Source organism: Mirounga angustirostris, unplaced genomic scaffold, assembly GCF_029215605.1.
Source record: "Mirounga angustirostris isolate CCGP_5_RB_7025 unplaced genomic scaffold, mMirAng1.0.hap1 SCAF_5, whole genome shotgun sequence".
In the NCBI taxonomy this organism is placed as follows: Eukaryota; Metazoa; Chordata; class Mammalia; order Carnivora; family Phocidae; genus Mirounga; species Mirounga angustirostris.
In genome coordinates, this window is record NW_026991713.1 from 14,574,996 (window position 1) to 14,598,428 (window position 23,433).

At 44.9% G+C, this 23,433-nt stretch overlaps 1 protein-coding gene and 1 long non-coding RNA gene across 2 annotated transcripts in view; one reads left to right on the forward strand and one right to left on the reverse strand.

The window, feature by feature from the left end:
- Positions 1 to 23,433, forward strand: part of BPIFC (BPI fold containing family C) — a 55,957-nt gene that overhangs the window by 12,028 nt on the left and 20,496 nt on the right. The window contains exons 3-9 of the mRNA XM_045867014.2: positions 2,756 to 2,849; positions 9,797 to 9,920; positions 12,879 to 12,999; positions 16,868 to 16,996; positions 18,401 to 18,556; positions 18,684 to 18,747; positions 20,873 to 20,933. Of these exons, the coding sequence (XP_045722970.2) occupies positions 9,797 to 9,920; positions 12,879 to 12,999; positions 16,868 to 16,996; positions 18,401 to 18,556; positions 18,684 to 18,747; positions 20,873 to 20,933 (655 nt within the window). The 5' untranslated portion in view covers positions 2,756 to 2,849. The remainder of the gene's footprint in view (positions 1 to 2,755; positions 2,850 to 9,796; positions 9,921 to 12,878; positions 13,000 to 16,867; positions 16,997 to 18,400; positions 18,557 to 18,683; positions 18,748 to 20,872; positions 20,934 to 23,433) is intronic.
- On the reverse strand, positions 1,273 to 23,317 carry LOC135364393 (uncharacterized). Its single transcript, XR_010411355.1, has 5 exons — positions 18,266 to 23,317; positions 14,734 to 14,911; positions 11,370 to 11,519; positions 6,013 to 6,117; positions 1,273 to 3,040 (listed from the first exon to the last, which is right to left on the reverse strand). It is a non-coding gene; the product is annotated as an uncharacterized LOC135364393 (long non-coding RNA).

A 23,433-nucleotide genomic window follows, 5' to 3' on the forward strand; every position in this document is an offset into this window, starting at 1 on the left:
GCAGATCCAGATTTTTCAGATCATGCTGGTTAGTGGATGGGAGAGGCAAATAAGAGGCTGAGCAGGACAGGGATCTTACTGACAGGGAGGAGGTCTGGGGCAATGTGGGAGAGTGGGGGAGCAGGGGAGGAAGGCGGGGCCAAGCAGCTGCCCTCCAGCAGGAGAGATGGGGGTGGGCAGAAACTGGTACTGCCACCTAGGGAAGATTTTGAGGAAGGGACAGAAATATTTGGGGTACTTTATGAATTTTTTCCATGTGATTTGTGATGTCATTCCTGTTCTTCCATGTCTGGTTGTGTATGCTTTTTTCCTCATACACTAAAAACAATGACAATACAATTTCAAGTGTTTCTCCATCAAGCACCTGAGATCATCTCACGGCCCTCAGTAGCACAGGCACCGTGGGAAACTGCCCCCCACACACCTGCCCGCCTCTGGGCTTTCATTGCACCTCCAGCATGATGACTTAGAAATTCACATTTCCAGGGCACCTGGGTGGCTCAGTTGGTTAAGCAACTGCCTTCGGCTCAGGTCATGATCCTGGAGTCCCGGGATTGAGTCCCGCATTGGGCTCCCTGCTCGGCGGGGAGTCTGCTTCTCCCTCTGACCCTCCCCCCTCTCATGTGCTCTCTCTCATTCTCTCTCTCTGAAATAGATAAATAAAATCTTTAAAAAAAAAAAAACTCATTAAGACAACAAACAACCCGACACCTGGGTGGCTCAGTCAGTTAAGCGTCTGCCTTCGGCTCGGGTCATGATCCTGGAGTCCCAGGATCGAGTCCCGCATCAGGCTCCCTGCTCGGCGGGGAGTCTGCTTCTCCCTCTGCCCCTCCCCCCTCTCATGTGCTCTCTCTCATTCTCTCTCTCTGAAATAAATAAATAAAATCTTTAAAAAAAAAAAAGAAATTCACATTTCCAGTCAAACTTTCCCCAGAGCTCCAACTACCCACCGGAGACCACCGTTCAGATACCTAATGCCTGTATTTCTGTCCTTCGTACGGTACAGAGGTTTGTATCCCCATTCCCTTCAGAGGTCAGATCTCGGCTCCAGTACACCTCCTCAGAGAAGCCTTCCTGGGCCACCCCACAAAGCGAGCATGCCTCCCCCAGCGACAGCACCCCGCCAATTACAAGACCACCACACCAACACAGTCCCTCATTTCCTTCATAGCGTACATCACAATCTATACATTTTTATCTGTTATGCTGTTTGCTTGTTTGTTTTATAGCTTCATCTAATAAACTCCACATGGACAGGGATTCTGTCTTCTTTACTGAAGAGGTCCTTGCCCAATATTTGTGGACTGAATGAGTGGAATCTGTGATGACTGACAATAAATGATTCGGTGAGGAGAGTATCTTCAGGCTTGTATCACCATTGATAAGGACATACACTGATGAATAAAATTTTACAGCATTTTTCAGTTTTAAGAGCAAATTCTTCCAGGTTATTGCTATGGTCTGAATGTTTGCGTCCCTCCAAAATTCATATGTTGAAATCCTAATCCCCAAAAGTGATGGTATCTGTGGGTGGGGCCTTTATGAGGTGCTCAAGTCATGAAGGTGGAGCCCTCATGAATGGGACTAATGCTGTATAAAAAGGCTCCAGAGAGATCCCTGGCTCCTTCCACCATGTGAGGACACAGTCAGAGGCGCTGGCTCTGAACCAGGAAGATGTGATCATGCTGGCTCCTTAATCTTGGACTTCCCAGCCTCCAGAACTGTGAGCAATAAACGTCTGTTGTTTAGACGTCATAACAGCCCCAACAGACTGACGGTTAACACTTTTTTTTCCACCAGAACCTATCAAGGTAGATACTATTTTTTATTCCCATTGTGTCTCTAAGGAAACACAAGTTAAATAGGTAAATATAACTGGAGGCGTCCTGGGTGAGAGACCTGAAGAGCTGTCAGGAGTGCGGACAATGCCAAGTGAGCAAGCCTGTTGTTCTTCTTAGGGTTACCAATCTCCTGGGTTTTGCCAGGACTGTTCTGGTTTTAGTACTGAAAATCCTGCATCCTGAGAAAACTAAGACAGTGGGTTGCCCTATCTTACCCAGAAAACTGTAAATAAGACCTTAGATACTTCATGCAATCAGATCCCTGGCTGTGTAAAATGTAAAGACTAAAACATGAGGGACGGGAGGGTGGATAGGGTTTAGAACCTACCGGTGTGAAGTCACATAGGAGTTGATGCACCCACCCAACTGAACCTCAAAGAAATACTGGGAGCGGAAGGCACTAACCCACCCGAAGAGGAGCAAACACTTAGAGATACCATCTGTGCTCTGCTCCTACCCTGAAAGGTAAAGGTGGTAACTAGGTCAGCCCGGTTATCAAGCCTCAGGCTTTCGGACTGAAGCCGATCCACCAAAAGTCCAAAAGGTATTCTGGGCAGTAGTTAGGCCATCCGCTACAGGCACCCTGGCCAGGAAAAACTGGCTTATTGACCCAGAAGGGAAAATTCTTCCTCTTTCAATACAATGCAACTTGACACCTCTTTCAGTACATTGGAAGTCTTGAGTTAATCATTCTGGTAACGTAGTCATAATAGTGTGTGTGTGTGTGTGTGTGTGTTTTACAGGGAGTAAGCATTGCATGGGTGGCATTGTCTGCTCATCTAGGTAGAGGCTGGAGTGTTCGTTCATGCTATTGGGCAATTGAAGTGTAGCGACTAAGTAGCACATTTTGAAAGAGGCATTTAAAAAAAAATCCACCACTAGATGATTCAGACTTAATTATCTTGTCTTTTCAGCAGCTGAGTTCAAGGCTCAAGCGGAGAACACGTAGCTTCAGAGGCAGAAGGAATCGAAGGTGCTCCCCAGCTTTGGACGCTTCCTCTGCTTGAGGTAAGAATCGTGAACAAACTTCTGGTCTCTGCCAGCGCAAAATCTCCCAGTGGGGACTGCCCCCTCTCTGGTGCTGTCCCAGCTCAGTCAGCCGTCAGGTAGCCTGAGTCTTTATAGTCTGCCTAGGTTTTTCTGTTTTGTTTTTTTGTCTTTTATGTCACTCATGCCCACCGAGAAGACAATGAGCAGGCCTAAGAAAGAAAAGAGAGTTGGTGTGGATGAGTGATTGACATTTGCATCATTTTGGCAATGTTAAGACAGCCACTCAATCTTCTGGACTTATTTTTTTTTTTTTAAGATTTTATTTGTTTGACAGAGAGAGACACAGCGAGAGAGGGAACACAAGCAGGGGGAGTGGGAGAGGGAGAAGCAGGCTTCCCGCTGAGCAGGGAGCCCGATGTGGGGCTCAATCCCAGGACCCTGGGATCATGACCTGAGCTGAAGGCAGACGCTTAAGGACTGAGCCACCCAGGCGCCCCTGGACTTATTTTTGCCTGCATTTCAGGGTGGATCCCGGATCAGTGGCAGAAAAGGCTAACTTGTCTCTAACTTGAACCAGTGTGGATTTAGGAAGAAGGGACCGCTGTGATCTCTGTGCTTTGGGGCCAGGTCTTAAACCACATCAGGTGACCTACATCCTACCCTGCCGGAGCAAAGGGCCCTCCCACTTGCCGGAATTGTTTAACCTGTTTGTGTTAAGTATGGAGTTTGAGGAAGACTAGGTGTAAATTTTCAATGCCCTTGTAATTTGAGATCTTGGTAAAAATCAGATATGTGAGCTGAATCCCTTGAAATAGCCCATATTCTGCCACAGTTCTGCCCATATTCTATACCTGTTGATTTAGATGCCTTATACCCATTTTGTCTTAACCATTAGGTTGGAATATTCTGGCAATCCAGGCTTCTTTAAGCCAATTGGACTTAATTTTTCAACTTTTGCCCCTGTTTTAAAGGCTGCATTTCATTCATTTATCACCTCCTTGAACTGATTTTCCCAAAGTCTGTCAGAGTTCCCCTCTGAGAATACCAGTGGCAAGTCTACCTGTCTCAGAAATTTCCTAAGTTGTACTAGAGTTTTCTTTTTTTTTTTTTAAGATTTTATTTATTGAGAGAGAGAGAGAGAGCACAAGCAGGGAGAACAGCAGAGGCAGAGGGAGGGAGAAGCAGAGAGCCTGATGTGGGGCTCAATCCCAGGACCCTGGGATCATGACCTGAGCTGAAGGCAGATGCTCAACGACTGAGCCACCCAGGCACCCCTGGTAAGAAATAAGAGTTTTCTCATTTCTGCTCATCAGAATGGCTCAGGCAAGGGCCACCTAATATATTTATGTTTTTATTTATGAAGTTTTTATTTTAATTCTGGTTAGTTAACCTACAGTGTAATATTAGTTTCAGGTGTACAATATAGTGATTCAACACTTCCATACAACACCCAGTGCTCATCAGGACAAGGGCCCTCCTTATTCCCCATCACCTGTTTCACATATCCCCCCCGCCCCACCTCCTCTGGTAACCATCAGTTTGTTCTCCATAGTTAAGAGTCTGTTTCTTGGTTTGCCTCTCTTTTTTCCTTTGCTCATTTGTTTTGTTTCTTAAATTCCACATATGAGTGAAATCATATGGTATTTGTCTTTCTCTGACTGACTTATTTCACTTAGCGTAATACTCTCTAGCTCCATCCATGTTGTTGCAAATGGCAAGATTTCATTCTTTTTTATGGCCAAATGAAATTTCATTGAGTGTGTGTGTGTGTGTGTGTGTGTGTATTACACTTCTTTATCCATTTATATGTCAATGGATACTCATCTGTTTCTATAGTTTGGCTATTGTAAATAATGCTGCTATAAATATAGGGGTACATGTATCCCTTTGAATTAGTGTTTTTGTATTTTGGGGGTAAATACCCAGTAGTGCAATTACTGAATCATATGGTTATTCTATTTTTTAAACTACTTGAGGAACCTCTATACCATTTTCCACAGTGGCTGCACCAGTTTGCATTCCCACCAACAGTGCACGAGAGTTCCTTTTTCTCCACACCCCTTGCCAACACTTGTTGTTTCTTGTGTCATTGTTTAGCCATTCTGACAGGTGTGAGGTAATATCTCACTGTACTTTTGATTTGCATTTCCCCAGTGATAAGTTATATTGAACATCTTTTCATGTGTCTCTTGGGCATCTGGATGTCTTCTTTTGAGAAATGTCTGTTCATGTTTTCTGCCTGTTTTTTAATTGGATTATTGTAAGGTTTTGGGGTGTTGAGTTGTATAAGTTCTTTACATATTTTAGATACTAATCCTTTATCAGATATGTCATTTGCAAATATCTTCTTCCATTCCATAGGTTGCCTTTTAGGTTTTTTGATTGTTTCCTTCATAGTGCAGAAGCTTTTTATTTTGATGAAGTCCCAATAATTTATTTTTGCTTTTGTTTCCCTTGCCTCAAGAGACATATCTAGAAAAATGTTGTTATGGTAGAGCCATCTAATTTAGAAATGTTATTCTGTCCATTTATTGGTATGGAAATGTAATGACTTCTGAGGCTTTGAATCATGGAAAGAAACAATTCCTTAGACGCAACAAAATAGGTAACTTGTTGGCAGGGTTTTTAAGTCATCTTGGATCCCTTCTTTTAGCAGGCAACTCCTTCTGCCCTTTCTTGTCAGCCAAATTACTTAACCTTTAAGGACTCAGCTCCTTACTTGACAAGGTTCCTTCCCTCCTCTGCCCATAAATTATCATCCTAACAAACAATTCAACTGAAAATTACATACAATCCTTTTATAGCCCCATAATTTCATTCACTCATAAAATTTCTAGAGGAAAAATATGTTTTTCCATGTGAAATTTTGAGTTCCTGGATCTCCATCAGTGTAAACCATTTCAGAAACTTCCTTTACCCGAGAAGGGAAAATAGATTTTTGCTGCTGGAAGAGCATTTAAAATTCCATCTGTACGCAAGAAAATATGATAGGATTTGCACTTTGACACTTGAAAATATCCAGATGTTTAGATTTTTTTTTCCACATAGAAGATGGCATCAAGCATCTCCTAAAGTTCCCAGATGAAAATGAAAAATCTAGCACTTATCAAGTAATTCAATTCATAAACACTAGAATTGGGAACCAGAAGAGCAAGGTGTGGTTCCCAGGTGCCTGACTTACCATGGTCTCAGACAAGTCATTCAGACTCTCCAAGTCTCTGTGTTCACGTGTCTGGGAGGGAGGTAGGATTATAGCAACATCCACCTCCAAGGATGGTTGTGAGTTCTGTAAATGGTAAAAAAAAAAAAAATATATATATATATATATATATATATATATAAACATATATAAACAAACACAAATTCATTATTTTAGTTGTTACTCCATTAACAAGTAATAGCTCTGATTTGGTTTATTATGCTTTTTCACTGTAGAAACAGAGTTATTTATATGATGGTTTAGTTTTCCCCTTTTTTTTTCACACTTTCCTAGAACATTTCTTAGTTAACCAGAATCTTTTTTTTTTTAAGATTTTATTTATTTATTTGAGAGAGAGACAATGAGAGAGAGGACATGAGAGGGGGGAGGGCCAGAAGGAGAAGCGGACTCCCTGCTGAGCAGGAAGCCTGATGCGGGACTCGATCCAGGGACTCCAGGATCATGACCTGAGCCGAAGGCAGTCGCTTAACCAACTGAGCCACCCAGGTGCCCCTAACCAGAATCTTATAAGCCAGTCAGTTGGTCAGGTAGCAAATACTTCTTGAGGTCCTAACTACATGCCAGGCAGAGAGATCATTTCAACCTTAATTTGGATACAGTCTAATGTGTATAGACTTTTTGATCTAATATTTTTTCCCATTGCATTGCACTGTTATGAAAATGTTTTCCTCTTTTTAAAAAAAGCCTTCTCATGCCTGCCTTGGCATGAGACATTCATTTACAATTCTTTTCCCACAGCAATTCAGTGTGACTGCACATCAGTATGGCCTCACCGTTTGTTAAAATGTGGACGTACTTTTATACCAGTTGGTGAATAGCAACTAATCTCAGCCCCAGGAGTGTTGCCCTGACTCCCATAGTTTCATCCATCTCTTCCTATCCCCCTCTCCAGGAACCCTTGACCACCACCCCCAACCCAGGACAACAAGGATCAAGGAGAGCCTAGCACAGATGGCAACTGGGCCTCGCTTCTGCATCCATTCTAACTGAATATAAGATATTAATATCACCCTGCCCCTCGCTGCTTGTCCCACTCCTCACATTTCCTCCAACCCTGAGATCACTTGCTGCCTGACCAGAGACGGGTCTCCTACACAAGTCCTGCCCCCTTGGCTCTTATTGTCATTGCTCTACGCTTCCCTTGGTGTCCTCTGCACCCAACCATTCCCAAGCCACCCCTCCATAGCCCTGCCCCCAGCACTGCTGTCCAGGTTCTTTTGTACATTGTCCAGTATAACCCAAACCAACTCTGTAGGGTTGAAACATCATACTGAAGGTTAAGACCATAGCAGTGTTAAGATATTAAAATGTCTCCATTTCTTCAATCTCCAAGTCTTCAATCACTACTCTGAGTCTCCCACCCCACCCCCAGTACCCCAGCCACACTGGCCAGTCCTCCCAAGACTTCTCCTGTCCCCATGATCCAGTACCTAACCTCCCCAACCCTGTTCCTGGACTGTGGACAACATCTGTTCTAGTGGGTGCATGCACTCCACCCGTGTACAAATGCTTTGTTAATCACCTCTGCAAAGAACTGTAATATAATGCAGAGTGAGGTAAGGGTTCTTCCTTCATTTACAATTCATTCTACCAATAGTCTTGGTTTTGGCTCAGACCATGATCTCGGGGTCATAGGATCGAGCCCCGTGTCAGGCTCCATGCTCGCTCGCTCTCTCTTGCTAAAATAAATAAATAAGTAAAATCTAAAAATAAAAAAGTGCTAGCCCAAGGGGTGAGTGGGACAGCCCTGGCTCTACCTACCAAGCTGGACACACTGGTATGGGATTTTCCTAAAACATTTTCTGCTTGCCCCACTTTGTGCCAGAAGGGGTGTATCTCCAAAGGGCACCTTCTCCCATTCCATACAAAAGGCCAAGATAGGCTAGCAACAGCCCTGCATGGATACTCCTCTTCCTGGTCAAACTGTTCTCTTCCTCTCAAGTAAATTCTCTGGAACACACTGTCGTCTACATCTATGGCCTTATCCACAAAGCCCACACAATCCCCTTTATCAAACCTCTTTCTTTTCTTGGCCAAGCACCGCATACATACCTCTTGCAATGATCTTTTCCTTCATCCAGACTGTGCCTGAATCCCCGCCCTTCTCTGAATCCTTCCCTGCCCTACCTGGCCTGACCCCACCCTTTGCATGGCTCCCACAACTTCCTCTTCCTTGACCACCCCCACAAATGCTTCCCTGATTTGTTTCATGTTTGTATGTTAACTCAGTGGGTATCTGTCACCTGTGGGTCTTTGGCACATATGAACACAAGGGTAGCTCACCCAGATTGTAAACTGCCAGAACTAGAAACAAGGCCTGTGAATGTATTACTCGCTCAGCTGTCATTAAAAGAAAGCCATGTCACTGTTGCTATTGGTAACCTGTGCTTCATTCATCAAGAAAGTGCGCTGGGGGGTACCTGGGTGGCTCAGTCAGTTAAGTATCAAACTTTTGATCTCAGCTCAGGTCTCAATCTCAGGGTCGTGAGTTCAAGCCCCACACTGGGCTCCATATTGGGTGAGGAGCCTACTAAGAGAGAGAGAGAGAAAGAAAGAAAGAAAGAAAGGAAGGAAGGAAGGAAGGAAGGAAGGAAGGAAGGAAGAAAGAAAGAAAGAAAGAAAGAAAGAAAGAAAGAAAGAAAGAAAGAAAGAAAGAAAGGAAAGAAAGGAAAGAAAGGAAAGAAAAGAAAGAGAGGTGCCTGGGTGGCTCAGTCGTCAAGTGTCTGCCTTCGGCTCAGGTCATGGTCCCAGGGTCCCGGGATCGAGCCCCGCATCAGGCTCCCTGCTCCATGGGAAGCCTGTTTCTCCCTCTCCCACTCCCCCTGCTTGTGTTCCCTCTCTCGCTGTGTCTCTCTCTGTCAAATAAATAAATAAAATTTTTAAAAATAAAAAATAAAAAATAAAATATTTTTAAAAAAGAAAGAAGAAAGAGGGAGGGAGGAAAAGAAAAGAAAATGGGCTGGCATTAATTCGTTGAGTCCATTAATTACACAAGCATACACTGAATATTTAATATATGCCAAGCACTAGCAATATAAACAGCAAAAAGGATGTGGTCCCTCTCCTTGGAGATATTTATTTCAGATTTTGTATGTGTGTATCTACTGTGTGCCAGGCATTATACTAGATTCTGGGGTGAGCCTGGCATGTGTGTTAAGGAGGGAAGTCTTTGAGGTGGTAGAAGTGTAGAGCAGGGCAGGGTCTTACAGCTGGGCTGTGAGCTTAAACTCTGTCCTACGGGCAAAGGGGAGTCATTAAGTGTCTCTAAGCAGATGAGTGATTGTCTCACATTCTCTGAAGCCACCTTTCTAAACTACTGACTTGTGTTCTAAAACTTTCAAAAATTTGGCATCCCCACCCCCTTACCCTTCCCAAGGCATATCACAAGTGTGGTATTTACGGTAAGGCGCTTGTGTTACATTGCACTGCATCGTATTGTAATGAGTCATAATCACCTGTGTGCGTGTCTGACTCACCCACTGGTCTGTGAGAAGCAGAAGTCAAGGACACACAGGTCATCTCTGCATCCTCAGCACCTAGCATATTTCTGGTGTGTTCAATAAATGATTACTGGGTAGGTGGGTGGATTGATGGTTGGATGGATGGATGGATATATGAACAGACGGGTGGATAGAGTGAGTTCTGAAAGTGAGCAATGAAACAAGAAATCATAGAAAAGCTGGATGGAATTGACCAAAGAAAAGTCAAAAATAATAAAGGAACCATAAATGTTGGTTAATTGCAGATGCGTACAAAGGCAGTCCAAGTCCTCTGGGGATGTTTCTTCCTGTGGGATCTCTACATCTCATCTGCCCAGACCGTTTACCCTGGAATCAAGGCCAGGGTTACTCAGCGGGCTCTGGACTATGGTGAGTGGAATGCTTCCAGAAGCCAGGCTACAGGTGGAGATTATGACCCAAGCTCATATTGGACTGTTCCATGACTGAGGCAAGCTCTCCTGTGGGATGATCCAGCCCCTTATGTGGAGGCTGCTAAGATGGCTGGGAAGGAAGTGTTTCTAAAAAATAATGACGTTGATGGTAGGCCTGTCCAAACACGGCCACAGATATTCATTCTCTCCCTGACCCCTGCCACCTGTCCCCCCCCCCCCTTGCACCTACAACAAACACCTCTGCTCTAAAGGAGGATACGTCATAGGCTAGAGGGGAGGAGATGTGAGAGTAAAAGTAACACCTTAGAACTTCAGAAAGGGCTTAACTCCAAAAGGAACTTAGAGTCCCCTAAAATTGTGTGCCAAATTTAATGTAGATGATGATTGTGCATTTTTCTTGAGAGGCTCCATACATCCATTAGATGCAAAAAGGAGCCTGAGACATTGAAAGATTAAGAAAAACTCCTTTAGAGGTGTTTATAAACACAGGGAGAGAAAAATGTGGAGCAGAGCTGGGGTGAGGGCAGATTGCATATGGGAAAGATACTGCAAAATCAAAGTGTGTGGGCCTAGTTCTCTCCTGTAAATCTTGGCCCAAGATTACAGAATACAGGCAGATAGATTCACTCCAATCCCTTCTTAACTAAAGCAATCAACTCAAGTACTGCTAGTCTAACTCAGAAATACCTAAGTGTGACCAGGAAACGCCTCACCTGCTACACCAAAAAAGAAAAACAGGAAGGATGGAGGGAAAGGGAGGGATGGAGGAAGGGAAGACTGAGTTTTGGGCAACTCTTTGTCCTTCCCCCAGTTCCTCTTGTGGTACAGGGAATCTAAAGTTGATCCATCTTGCACAATTGTCATATGAGCTGGCTATAATGAGAAATACATACCAGGAATGCACATGTGTATCCACATGTATATTTGCATGTGTGTGTATCTTGTTACTATATTGATACGCTTATATGCACAGAAATACATATCAGAAATAGACATCTTCTAACAGTATTAAAGTTGTGAGAATAGCTTATTCCACCCTCAAGATCAGAGCAATTTAAAGAACAGATCTAGTCAGTTCACATGGGTATGAATCTCAGTTCTGCCCCTTTCCTCAATATGTAGGGTGGGGCCAGTGGGTTTTCTCATGTGGAAAACGGGGTGAGGAGAATGACAATAATGTGCCCCGCCTGTCGTGATGTGAGGACCAGATGGAATCATCTGTACAGATATGGCATGGGGTGGACACACTATAAAGTCAGAACCATGCCTTGACTGAGCATCTACCATGGCTACGCTCTTTGATATGTGCCTATGGGCTCTGGGTTGATTTAATTCCCACAACAACCCTACAAAGAAGGGATAGTCATTTTACAGAGGAGGAACCTGAGTCTCAGAGGGGCTGGACTGAATTTGCCACATCACACACCAGTAAGGGGGCGAGGCAAGATCGGAGTTCAGGTCTGCTCTGCCTGATTTCTGTTCTCTGCTCCCCGTTCCTCCAAAGCCTCGCTGATGACACGCAGTAGCTGTGAGCTCTCGGGCAAGTCTGGGAATCTCTCTGAGCCTCAACTGCCTCCTGTGTGAAATAGGAATAATAATATATATGTCACTGGGTTGCTCTGAGGATAAAAGGTTAGAATACGTGTAAAGTGTAGACAGTCCTGGCCCACACAGACACACAATTATCATTATCTCATGACAGTGTTGGGATTCGAAACTAAGCTGTCTGATAGTGCCTTTGGTTCCATCTTTATATCCTTTACATCCTATCCCTGCATCCCTGTATTATAATATTATTCATGGTATTATAGAGGATAAGATCTGCTCTGAATCTCCACAGGGATAGCGTAAGTGGAAATGAGCTTAAGCTGCAAAATAGGGAGTAAAGGCAAAGCTTCCTCCTTAAGAAGGTTAAAATGAAAAGATCATTCTTCATTACTATGTCAGTTACTTTTCTCAAGCTCTTTATGAGAAGGAGGGCTCTTTTTCTCCGTGAACTCTGAAAAATGTGTCCTGTGGTGTTACCACATAAAGACAGATTTATTCCTGAATTGCACAAAAGCGGAGCTTACTAACCTTTTTGGAGTCCTGGGTTTCTTTGAGAATCTGATGCAAATGTGGCCCCTCTCCCCTGAACAATGAGACCCAAATGCACACGCACACACATCCTACTCACAGTCTTTTACTAGGATTTCAGGAGGGTTAAGAGTGCCCAACAGTCCATGCACCTCAGGCCAAAAATTGATGAGCTTAAAGAATCTAGGGGAGGGGCGCCTGGGTGGCTCAATCCGTTGGGGTCTGCCTTTGGCTCAGGCGTAATCTTGGGGTCCTGGAATCGAGCCTCACGTCGGGCTCCCTGTTCAGTGGGGAGTATGCTTCTCCCTCTGTCCCTCCCCCTACTCATGTGCTCGCGCTCTCTCTCTCTCTCTAATAAATAGATAAAATCTTTAAAAAAAAAAAAACTAACTAAACTAAAGAATCTAGGGGAAAGGGGAGAATGTGGAATAACTTTCTAATAAGGCATGGATTCTGGAGCCAAATTGCCCAGATTTGACTATGGGGCCCCCAGTTCCTTGCCGTGTGACTTAGGTAAGAATCCATCTCTTTGAGGTTCAGTTTGTTCATCTGTAAAATGTGGATAATGATAATATTTTGTACTTCTCCTATCACAACGTCCTGTAGTAGTATCCTTTAGCCTTGGCCACATAATGAGAATCTCTCGTGCTGTTAGTCCTGGGGTCCTGGGGTCTTCATTAGCCTCTCTGAGGACCAGTGTTTTCTTCTGTGAAACAGGGAAAACAGCACCACTTTGTAGGGTTGCTGCTTTCTAAGTTTCTAAGAGCACGCCTTGCTCAGTGAACTTCACGTGTATGTCTAATGATGCCATTATCATCTTCGTCATTATCAATAAACACTCTCTTTGGTTCCTTCATAGGCGTTCTAGCCGGGGTGGAGATGATTGAGCAAATGGTTATGGAAAAAAATATCCCAGACCTAAAAGGTTCTGAATCTCTGGAATTTCTGAAGGTTGATTATGTGAACTACAATTTTTCAAAGTAAGTAAAAGAGTATTTTTAGCAGTGAAATTACTCTTTAAAACCTTAGGGTTGTGGATATGTCACCCTGTGTTCTGGTGTAACACCAGGGACCTGCAGAGTAGAAGTTAACACAGAGTTAATCTTTGGTAAGGGGCTTATCAGATGAATGACCTCAAGAAACAGGGATCATAAAGCTGACAAAGAGTGTAGGATTGGGGTCAGAACACCTGGGTCCAAGTCCTATCCCTGCTACACACTAGTTGTATGCACCTGGGGAATCTGTTCAGAGTCGCGATGTCCTTGCCTCTTCCCTAAAATGAGAATACCTTGCCCCTTGAATTCTAAGAGAAATTTTTGTCCATCCCGTTGTTGCCCCCACACCCTAACCTAGATACAGGATTCAGTCACAGTCTCAGAAACAAATCTACCCTCATCAAGTCTTTCTTTATTTTAATGAAGTTTAGTTGAGATTTTAAAAGTCATAGAAATGGGCCACAATTAAGAAGCTCAAAAGAAAGAGTAGAGGGGCGCCTGGGTGGCTCAGTCAGTTAAGCGTCTGACTCTTGATCTCCGCTCAGGTCTTGATCTCAGGGTCATGAGTTCAAGCCCCACAAAAAAAGAAAAAAAAGAAAAGAATAAGAAAGAGTAGAGGGATCCTATGGAAGCCCCACAATTTTATCTGAACCCAGCCTTTTTGTATCTCTCTGCCCTGCCGTCCTCAGTTCTGGCTTCTGTCCTCAAGGTTGTCTCATGGTCCAGTTTGGCCACAGCAGCTCAGCCATCAAATCCATATTTCAGGCCCAAGAAGGAGTTAAGAGGGCTCTTAAAAGCTGGGTTCGTCTCTTCAGTGAGGTTTTTTTTTCTGGAGCCCTGCTCTATTGGTACTCGATAATGGACAGATCTCTCTTATGACCATACTTACTATTATTAGCAAGGGAGACTGGAAAATTCATTTTCCAAGCAGACATCTTTGTCATCCTGAGCCAATTCAGGGATGTTTGGGAAAGAAGAAAGGGAAATGGATGTTCAGACAGCAGCAACCTGTCATATTTGCCAACAAAAGCCCCAAAGGCGGTATAGGGAAAGGACACCTTTGTCCATCTTGCACTAAATCTTGAAGGTAAAGCAGAGAGTCAAGATTTTATAAGGAATTATCTGTGATTCACAATTTGACCCCAAGGCTTTATCAATCCAGTGATAATTCCCTGATGCTCTAACCCTTTGGAGCAATAATTTCCCTGCTATCAAGGATACCATTCTATAAAACCATGAGTTTTGGTGGGGCTTGGGGGGTGGGTAGAAGAATGGTGATCTAGGAAGAGCTCCTAGCAAATGCTCTAGTTGTTAATAAAGACAGCCATTCAACAAGTATTTATTGAGTACCTACTAGGTACCAAGGCTTTGTTCCAGGCATGGGGGATATCGTAGTGAATGACACAGATATATTCCCCTGCCCTTAAAGTCCAATAAGAGAGATGGACATTATATATTTACAAAATGAATTATTTAATTACAATGACAATAATGTTCCAGCAGAAAAATCCGGGGTTAAACATATATTATGAAGTGTAGGTGAAGATTGCTAGTGGGAGTAGAGAAACTGGTACAGTACTTTTTGACCTGAGCTGCCCACACAGGAGCCACCTGTCACATGTGGCTACCGAGCCCTGGAAACGGGACTAGTACAACTAAGGCACTGAAGGTTTACTTATTTAATTTTTAATTAATTTTAATTTAAAAACTGGTACTCACTCAATTCAGTTTTTGAAAAGCTTTTGGGGCACCTGGGTGGCTCAGTCAGTTGGGCGTCTGCCTTTGGCTCAGGTCATGATCGCAGGTCCTGGGATTGATCCCCACGTCGGGCTCTCTGCTCAGCTGGGAGCCTGCTTCTCCCTCTCCCTCTGCCTGCAGCTCCCCCTGCTTGTGCTCTCTGTGTCAAATAAATAAATAAAATCTTAAAGAAAAGAAAAGCTTTTAAGTATGTGTGGAACAATTTGATATGGAAGTGTACTTTTTCAGTTGAAAAATTTATCCGATCTAAATATAGGACAAGTATTTCTGATGAAATTCAATGTCCAGACTGAGTCATATTATGAATGTAAAAAAAAAGACCATATTTTGAAGACTTATTTTGAAAAAGAGAAAACAAAATATCCCATCAATAATTTTTATATTGATTATATGTTGAAATCATACTATTTTAGATGTATCAGGTTGAGTAAAAAATATTAATAAAATCACTCTCACCTGTTTCCTTTCCCTTTTATAAATGTGGTCACTAGAAATTTTTAAATTATGTATGTGGCTCACGTTCTATTTCTATTGGACGGTTCCATTTCAGAAAGTTATTTACAAGGACTTTGTTTTTTTAATGCATGCTCTTTGACCTACCAATCCCACTTTTCAGCATCCTCACTAGAAAGACATACACATAAACAGCATATATGAGGATGTTCAGTGTGGCATTGTTTATAATACAGAAATAACTGGAAACGACCTAGATGTCCGGCAACAAAGAAATGATTTTCTTTAATGATGCATCCATAGCTTGAATACAAGGAATGCATTAGACCTATATGTATCAAACCGAAAATATTTCCAAGATCTGTTAAATGAACCTCTACCATCTCCTTCCCACAGTGGGACTCAGGGTGTATGACAAAGACACGTAGGAAAGGATGCAAAATAGAAGAAATAGTAAATAAGCATTTGTTATCAGCTATCACATTTATGTTTTACGTTTTTCCTAATCTTAGCTCATAACAATGCCTTTCTCCCATGCCACAGTTATACGCAGGTGATCTCATTTTGTCTTCCCAACCTGCCCATGAGTAACCCTTCCTTTGAGTGACTGAAAGAGGTTAAGTATCATACCCAAGGTTGCACAGCTAGCACAAAACTCAGCTCCAAGTCAAGTGCCCCTTGCACAATACATGAAGTGGCATAGCCTGCTGGCTAAGAACACAGTCTGAAGACAGATTGAGGAGGGCTCCAGGTCTGGTTCTACCACTTATATATGACTTCAGCCACGTTCCTTATCTTCTCATCTATGAATTGCAGATTGCAAAACCAGCAACAACCTCATGGGATTATTGTGAGGATTAAAATGATCCAATGCATGTAAAGTGCTTACCCCAGTGCCTGATAGGGAGTAATCACTCAATACATGAGCCATCTACCTATAAGGATTACATGCAGCCCACTGCTTCCTATCTACCCGTTGACAGCTCAGATAATCCTAGGGGAAATTAATACTCTAAGTTTCTAAACTAGGGAAGATACTGTCCACATAGAGGGCATCTGAGAATAGAAGGAAGGTACCCTTGCGACTGTCCCAGTGATGGGGGAGGGGCACTGCTGGCATTTAGTTGGCACACACACCAGGTACCCTGCGATGTGTATAGCAGCCCTGTACACAAAACGGTTGTCGTACCCAAAATACTAATATCCGCCCCCATCGAGAAGCACTGGAACAGCTGCAGGGAAAAATCACGATGGCAGTGTTGTACCTCATACTGTCTTTAATGAAACTAGAAAAATTGATTATTTTCGAATCTGTTTCTATACTTGCTCATTTCCCCCTCAATCAGACACCAGGGGCTTCTTGGTAAGGGTTGAAGGGGCATTAGAAGGCAATGCCCAGAGGCGCCTGGGTGGCTCAGTCAGTTAAGCGTCCGACTCTCGATCTCAGCTCAGGTGTTGATCTCAGGGTCGTGAGTTCAAAAAAAAAGGCAGTGCCCAGAGGCAGCACCTCAGACCCGAGGTTCCTTCCTCCACAGGAATTCACAGTTGCCCTCGGGAGTTCCACAAACCTCCTTTCTGATTTTGCCTTACTTAGAGATGTGCTAGAAGACATGCGCTAACCTCTCTGTTTCTTGTTTTACAGCATAAAAATCAATGTCTTTTCATTTCCAAATACTTCGTTAGCCTTTGTGCCTGGGGTGGGAATCAAGGCCCTGACCAACCACGGCACTGCCAACATCAGCACCAACTGGGAAATCAAGTCTCCGCTCTTGTGAGTATTCCACTCAATGCTGTCTGCGGCTCTTCTGGGGAGAAATGGAACCAAAATTGAAAGTCCAAAAATTTGCTGATGTTTTTGACATTAGGCTTCTTTCCCTCAGTCACTAACAGTCTTTCTCGAGAGTACTTTTTTCCAGGAGAGATTTAAATCAGGATATCTCTGCTGGGGGTTGGGCAGGGGAGGAGGAGGGCTGAAAAGCATCCTTCCCTTAAAGGCAGAGCAAAATGTCATTTAAGATTTCCTAAGAGTGGGCGCCTGGGTGGCTCAGTTGGTTAAGCAACTGCCTTCGGCTCAGGTCATGATCCTGGAGTCCCGGGATCGAGTCCCACATTGGGCTCCCTGCTCAGCGGGGGGTCTGCTTCTCCCTCTGACCCTCTTCCCTCTCGTGCTCTTGGTCTCTCATTCTTTCTCTCTCAAATAAATAAATAAATCTTTAAAAAAAAAAAAAAAAGATTTCCTAAGAGCTGGAAGTCCCTGACTGTTGGAGGAACGAACTCATGCTCAACATTTTAGACCTTCAATGAGTCACTGTATGATCTTGGGCCATTCCACATGCTTCCCCATCCTCAGGGGCAACTGATAGGAAATGGGCCTTCCTACCTCACAAGGAGATTAGAGGATAATAGTCAGCTGGAGCCCAATTCTCTCCCTACCAGAAGGCTTTTGCACCCTCCTAGAGAAACGAGGGATCAAATTCAAGTCACACTTACAGACCACCTACTACGTGCAAGTCACTGTCCTGGGTGTAATGTTTAGGTCTGCCTCAGTTGGTTCCCCAGAAAGCACATCCACTCATCCACTTGGTCATTCAACAACCATTTATTGAGTGCCAACCAAGTACCATTTATCCCCATCTCAAGAACTCCAGACCTGTACACTGTAGAGAAATTATATATTCTCCCATAAATAACATAGATTCAGGTATTCATTCATTTCTTTGCTGACTCATCAGCCACATATTAAGTGCTTACACTATGTGCTCATCCTGGGGGTGTGGAGACAAACAACAGACACTCCAGTCCCTCAAAGAGTTCACAGACTGCATCTAAGTGTCTCGTCCCCATCTGTGCCCATCCTAAATAAGGCTACCCCATGTTCTCTCTCCACGTGAGCATCACATATGAATGGTGCTTAATACATGCTCGGCCACTATGGGGGCCAGAGCACTCAGGATAAAAAAGCTAAGCTAAAGCTGTCACCTAGCCACATACTCATTGCTTCATTTGTTTGGTAAACACTCAGCACGTATTCTGCTCCTACCTCTTGTTGGTGCCAGGAATCCAGAGGTGACAGAATTCTTGCCTACAGGAGCTTATAGGCTGTGGAGAGTCAGAGAAATGATCCATCTCACCCCTGCCCAGGCCTGGGTAACCTTGCACTTTTTCCTCTCAACAGTCAAGACACAGGAGGAGCTGATCTGTTTCTCTCTGGGGTCTACTTCACCGGTATCATTGTCCTGGCCCTCAGTGACTTCGGTCACCCAATCCTGAAGCTCCAAGACTGCTACGCCCAAGTGAGCCATGCCCATGTGTCATTTTCGGGAGAACTCAGGTGAGTGGCAGCGCCATGCTGGGCAGTTGCTGGTCTGGGGCTGGATTCTCCGGCAGAGCCCGAGGAGGTTCACGACTGGCAGATACAGTTCCTGAATAAGCCCGTTTCTTTCTCTTTTTTTCCCCAGTGTCCTGTACAACTCCTTTGCTGAGCCCATGGAGAAACCTATTTTAAAGAACTTAAATGAAATGGTAAGTCTTCAGAAGTGATGCAACCACAGTAAAATGCTCAGCGGTTCTGCCATGCTTTACCTAGTTCTTAGTCAATAAACATTTATTGAGCACCTGTTGTATGCTAGGCATCATCCAAGGCACTTTCACACACATTATCCTTTGCAACTTACTAAGTTTTGCAAGTGCCTGCCATGTGCCAAACATTCTGCTAAGTGCTGGGGATGCAGAGATGAATGAAACAGCATTCCCTACCTCAAGTGCTCAGCACAGGATGGGCAAACAACCAACAAGAGTTTATTGCATACCTACTGCATGCCCAGCCCTAGGCTACAGGCTGTTGGGGATATAAAATAGGAATAAACTTATTATCTTTTTAGGAAAACCCAACTCAGGCTTGTGGAACAATAACTGAATGAGTATTTGAATTTAATGCATAACTACATGATCATTAGACTGAACCGAAGGGGTTCAGAGAAATGGAAAGATTCAATCAAAACGGCCTAAAATAACCCAAAAGGGATATTTTTTAGAGGATGTAGGACTTGAACTGGGCCTTGAAGTATAAGTACGACTTTGATAGGTAAGAAATGGGGGAGAAGAAAGGATGTTTCCAGAAACAGTATAAGTTAAGATAGCTTCCAAAGTTACAAGTGTCTCAATTCCAGAAATCAGTGTTTGAGGAAGGGGAGAGATGGATTTGGCTGTGCGCCCTCTTTCCAGTCCAGGCCAGACCATCGCTGGACGCCTTACCCATATCTGGGGGGAGACAAGGAAAAGGATGAGGAGTGGAAATGAAAGGGCAAGAACAGTATCTGGAAGCCTCCATCCCCCTCATGCTTGGCAGGCAGTGCTTGATGAACGTCAGCGTCAGTGAGGAAATCAATACGCAAACACACTCAGCAGCTTGTCCGAGGAGGTGGCCGGCTGGTCGGGGGACTCCAAGGTTGCACGGACTTTCTCCATCCTCACCTGGCAGGTGCTGAGGGCCGGTGCACCTGCGTGTCAGAGAGTGACAGGGAAAGCACTGTAGGCTCGGGGACCCCACACTCGCCATCGCTCCGCTGCTGGAAACCAGGCGTGGTTCTCTGGGCTCTGACAGGAAGCCACTAGCTAAGTTTGCTGGGATTGTGTATAGGACTTAGAGACCATGGACGCTTTGCTTCTAGTACTCCCTCTGTGCCGTGGGAAAACAGAAAAGAGTGCTCAGACCACAACTATCTATTCTAAGTCCTGGTTATATAACTCCTGGCAACTCGCTAAAGCTCTCTAAGCTTCAGTTTTCCCATCTGTGAAGGCGGGACAGTGGTGCCCACCTCTCAGCGCCGTCGTGAGACCAAAATGGGGTTAAAATAGACAGCTGACGTTTACTGAATGCTTGCTATGCGCGGGCAATTTTACATGGATTACTTCTATTTCTACTCACAACAACATAATGAAGTGGGTACCGTTATCCTCCTCGTGTTGCAAATGAGGAAACTGAGAACAGAGTACAAATCACGTGCCAAGTCAACCCGAGGCGGCCAGGCTCCCAAGCCTCTGCTGGTAACCACCATGCCGAGTGCTTAGCACACGCCTGGCACACGGTGGCCCACCCATGTCGGCACGCCTCCTCCTTCCTACAGACAAGCTCGAGTCCAATCAAGATTGCTTTTCTAACTCCAGAAGGGGTTCTGATCTAAACAGATGTCTGACTACTGGGCTCTCAAGCCAGCCAAGGGGGAGAGCGAAGGCCCGGCTTGCACCTTCCCAGCAGAGCATGGTGCCGCCACAGAGGAGGCGGGAGGCGGTGGCGTCCCCAGCCGGCAAGGGTCCAGCAACAGGTCCTCAGGGGTGACCGCACCAGATGCACCGGGCACGTGTCCTGTCACACCACAGAAAGAGAAGCCGAGGGCTCCTTCTTTCATGGGGCTAACTGGGTGTAGTCCCGGTTGCTCTGAAGTTTAGCCAGCATTCAATGACACACCACCCATACGTACAGAACATGGGGTCCATAGGCATTGACAAATTTCAGGGAAAGTCCTGGTGACCAAAGGGAGAATGGCTCCTAACCAGAAGGCCTTTGTTTGCAGGTCTAGGCCCCTAAATAGAGGTTTCAAGTGCAATGTGATAACCTGAAATTTTTTAAAATTCTTTTTATGGCCAGCTCTGTCCCATTATCATGAGTGAGGTGGAAGCCCTGAACGCCAATCTCAGCATGCTAGAAGGTGAGTCCTAGAACTGCCCCTTCAGGATGGTTCTCTTCCCGCCTTCAAACTCTGGTGCTCTCTAGGTTTGCTTTTCAATGTGAGGTAGCCCAGCTCTTCTCCCTGCTCTACTCTCTGCAAACTAGAGCCATGGGAAACACCAGCTCTGGCACTAAATCTATCCTCTTCGGGATGATTCATGCTAATCTCAAGCAAGTTAGCCCCTTCCTCCCCCTGTTCTAACCCCTTCAGTGGCTCCTTGCTGCCTCAGGATCAAGCCCAAATGCTTTCTCATGGACTACAAGACCTGCCCACCATGCTCTGGCTCAACTCACCTCTCTCAGCCTCATCTGGCACTTTTCTCTGCCCCAGCAGTGAAACTGCTTCTGCTGTCCCCACACCCGTTGCTTGGCTCATGCTGCCCTCCCTGCCTAGAAGAGCTTCCCCTCTCCTCCACCCATTTATCCATTTAATAGATACTTATTGAATACCTATTTCTTCGCCAGCACTGTGCTAAGCCCTGAAGGGTCCAGTCCCTTCCACTTCCTACCCCTGAGCCATCCCTTGTCCTGTCCATTGCTCATTATCTTTTAAGACTCAGCTCAGGTATAGTCTCATCCAGGAAGTCTTACCTCATAGTCTGCACTCCAAAGTTTTGCCTCCTCTGTGCTCACCTGATACTTTGGATGTCTCTCTCTCTCTCCATTCCATTCATTCATTCACCTAAGGTGTGCTGACAACCTGTAAGAGGCTTGGTGCTGGGAATGCAGCAGTAAGCCCAGGAGACAGAAATCTCTGCCCTCATGGGACTAGTCAGAGGAGACAGACAGCAAGCAAGATAATAAGTAAAATCTATGATACTGATGTGATAAGTGGTAAGAAGAAAGATAAAGTAGAGAAGAAGCTGGGGAGGTGTTTCTGGTAAAATAGGATGGCCAGGAAAGGCACCACTGAGCAGGTGACATTCCAGTATGAACTTGAATGGAACAGGGTGAGGGGCACTCCTAGATCTGGACGAAGAACACTCCAGGTACAGGAAACCACAAGCTCAGAGGCCCATGTGGGAACATGCCAAGTATATTGGAGGGACTATGAGGAGGGCATCCTGGGAGCAGAGGATGTGAGGGGGAAGGCAGCCGGAAATGAGGTCAGGGAGGAGGAAAGCAACAGTCAGATCTTCAGGGTTCTGCAGGTCAGTACAAAGGCTGGCTCTTAGTCTGAGAAGAGAAGTCTTCAGAGAGTTCTGAGCAAGGCTTGCATGATCTGACTTATGTTGTAAGGAGATCAGTCTGGCTTCCATCCGTTAACAATAGACAGAAAGGGGGCAAGGGTAGAAGCAGGGAGACCACATAAGAGGCTACTGCAATGACCTGTGCGAGCAGTGATGGCAGTTGGCCTGGATGGAGTGATGGAGATGGCAAGACATGCTCAGGTTCTGGATGGACCTTGAAGGGAGAGACAGTGTTATTTGCTGACACACTGAATGTGGGTCATGAGGGAAATCTAGGATGACTCCAGGTTTTCACCCGAGCAACTAGAAAATTGGAAGAATGGAGTTACCATTTACCAAGATGAGGAAGACTGTAAGACTGTAGAAGGACCATCAGGAGCTCAGTTTTAGACCTACTCTTATTACACTGTATTATAATTTCCTGTTCATATGTCTGACTCTTCCTCAGGCTATGAGTCCCACAAGCACAGGGCCTTTGACCATGTCCCCAGCACCAGGCACAGTGCCTAACCCACACTAGGTGAATGAATATTGGGTCGATGAACGGTTGCACAGTGCCTGGACAAGTGGATTGGGCTGGGTGTGGGTAGACGAAAAAAGAACAGATTGGGGAGGTAGGGAAAGAGAAAGATGTAGTAAGGAAAGAACTGGTCAGGGAGTCCTGAGTTCTAGGTTGCCATGGGCAAGTTTCTCTACCTGTGGGAGCCTCCCTCGCTCACCTGTAAAACGGGCGCGGTCCTGCTCCCCTCACAGTATGGTGATGGGATCTGTTCAAACTGTGAATTTGAAAGCATTTTAAAAACTATAGTGACATAGGGCAGTATTGTTCCCTCACCTGGGCAAGCCCCTTCATCTCTTCTTGTTCCTTATCACCGTCTGTGGAATAAACCAAGCATGGCGTGCAAGAGGAGAAGGTGTGCTACTCAGATGCTTTGCTCTGGAACAGCGGGGAGGTCCTCATATCACAGAACACATGGCGCTGGTCAAGAAAGCAGCTCTCCCAGGCCGGGTCGGACTCCTGAGCACTGCACCCCTGCACGTACAACCTGCCTCAGACTCTGAAATCATGCTTCCTGCCAACCCCATCTACTGTCCCCCGGCCCCCTGGCCTCCTGCTGTGCTCTGAAAATGATAATACCAAAACAGAATTGAATTAATAGACTGTGCATGAGAATTTTCTTGGCCTGTTTAACTTAGGGAATTTTATTCCTGTCTGTCTCTCTCAACATTTCTTTTTAAAAATTATTTCTGGGGTGCCTGGGTGGCTCAGTCATTAAGCACCTGCCTTCG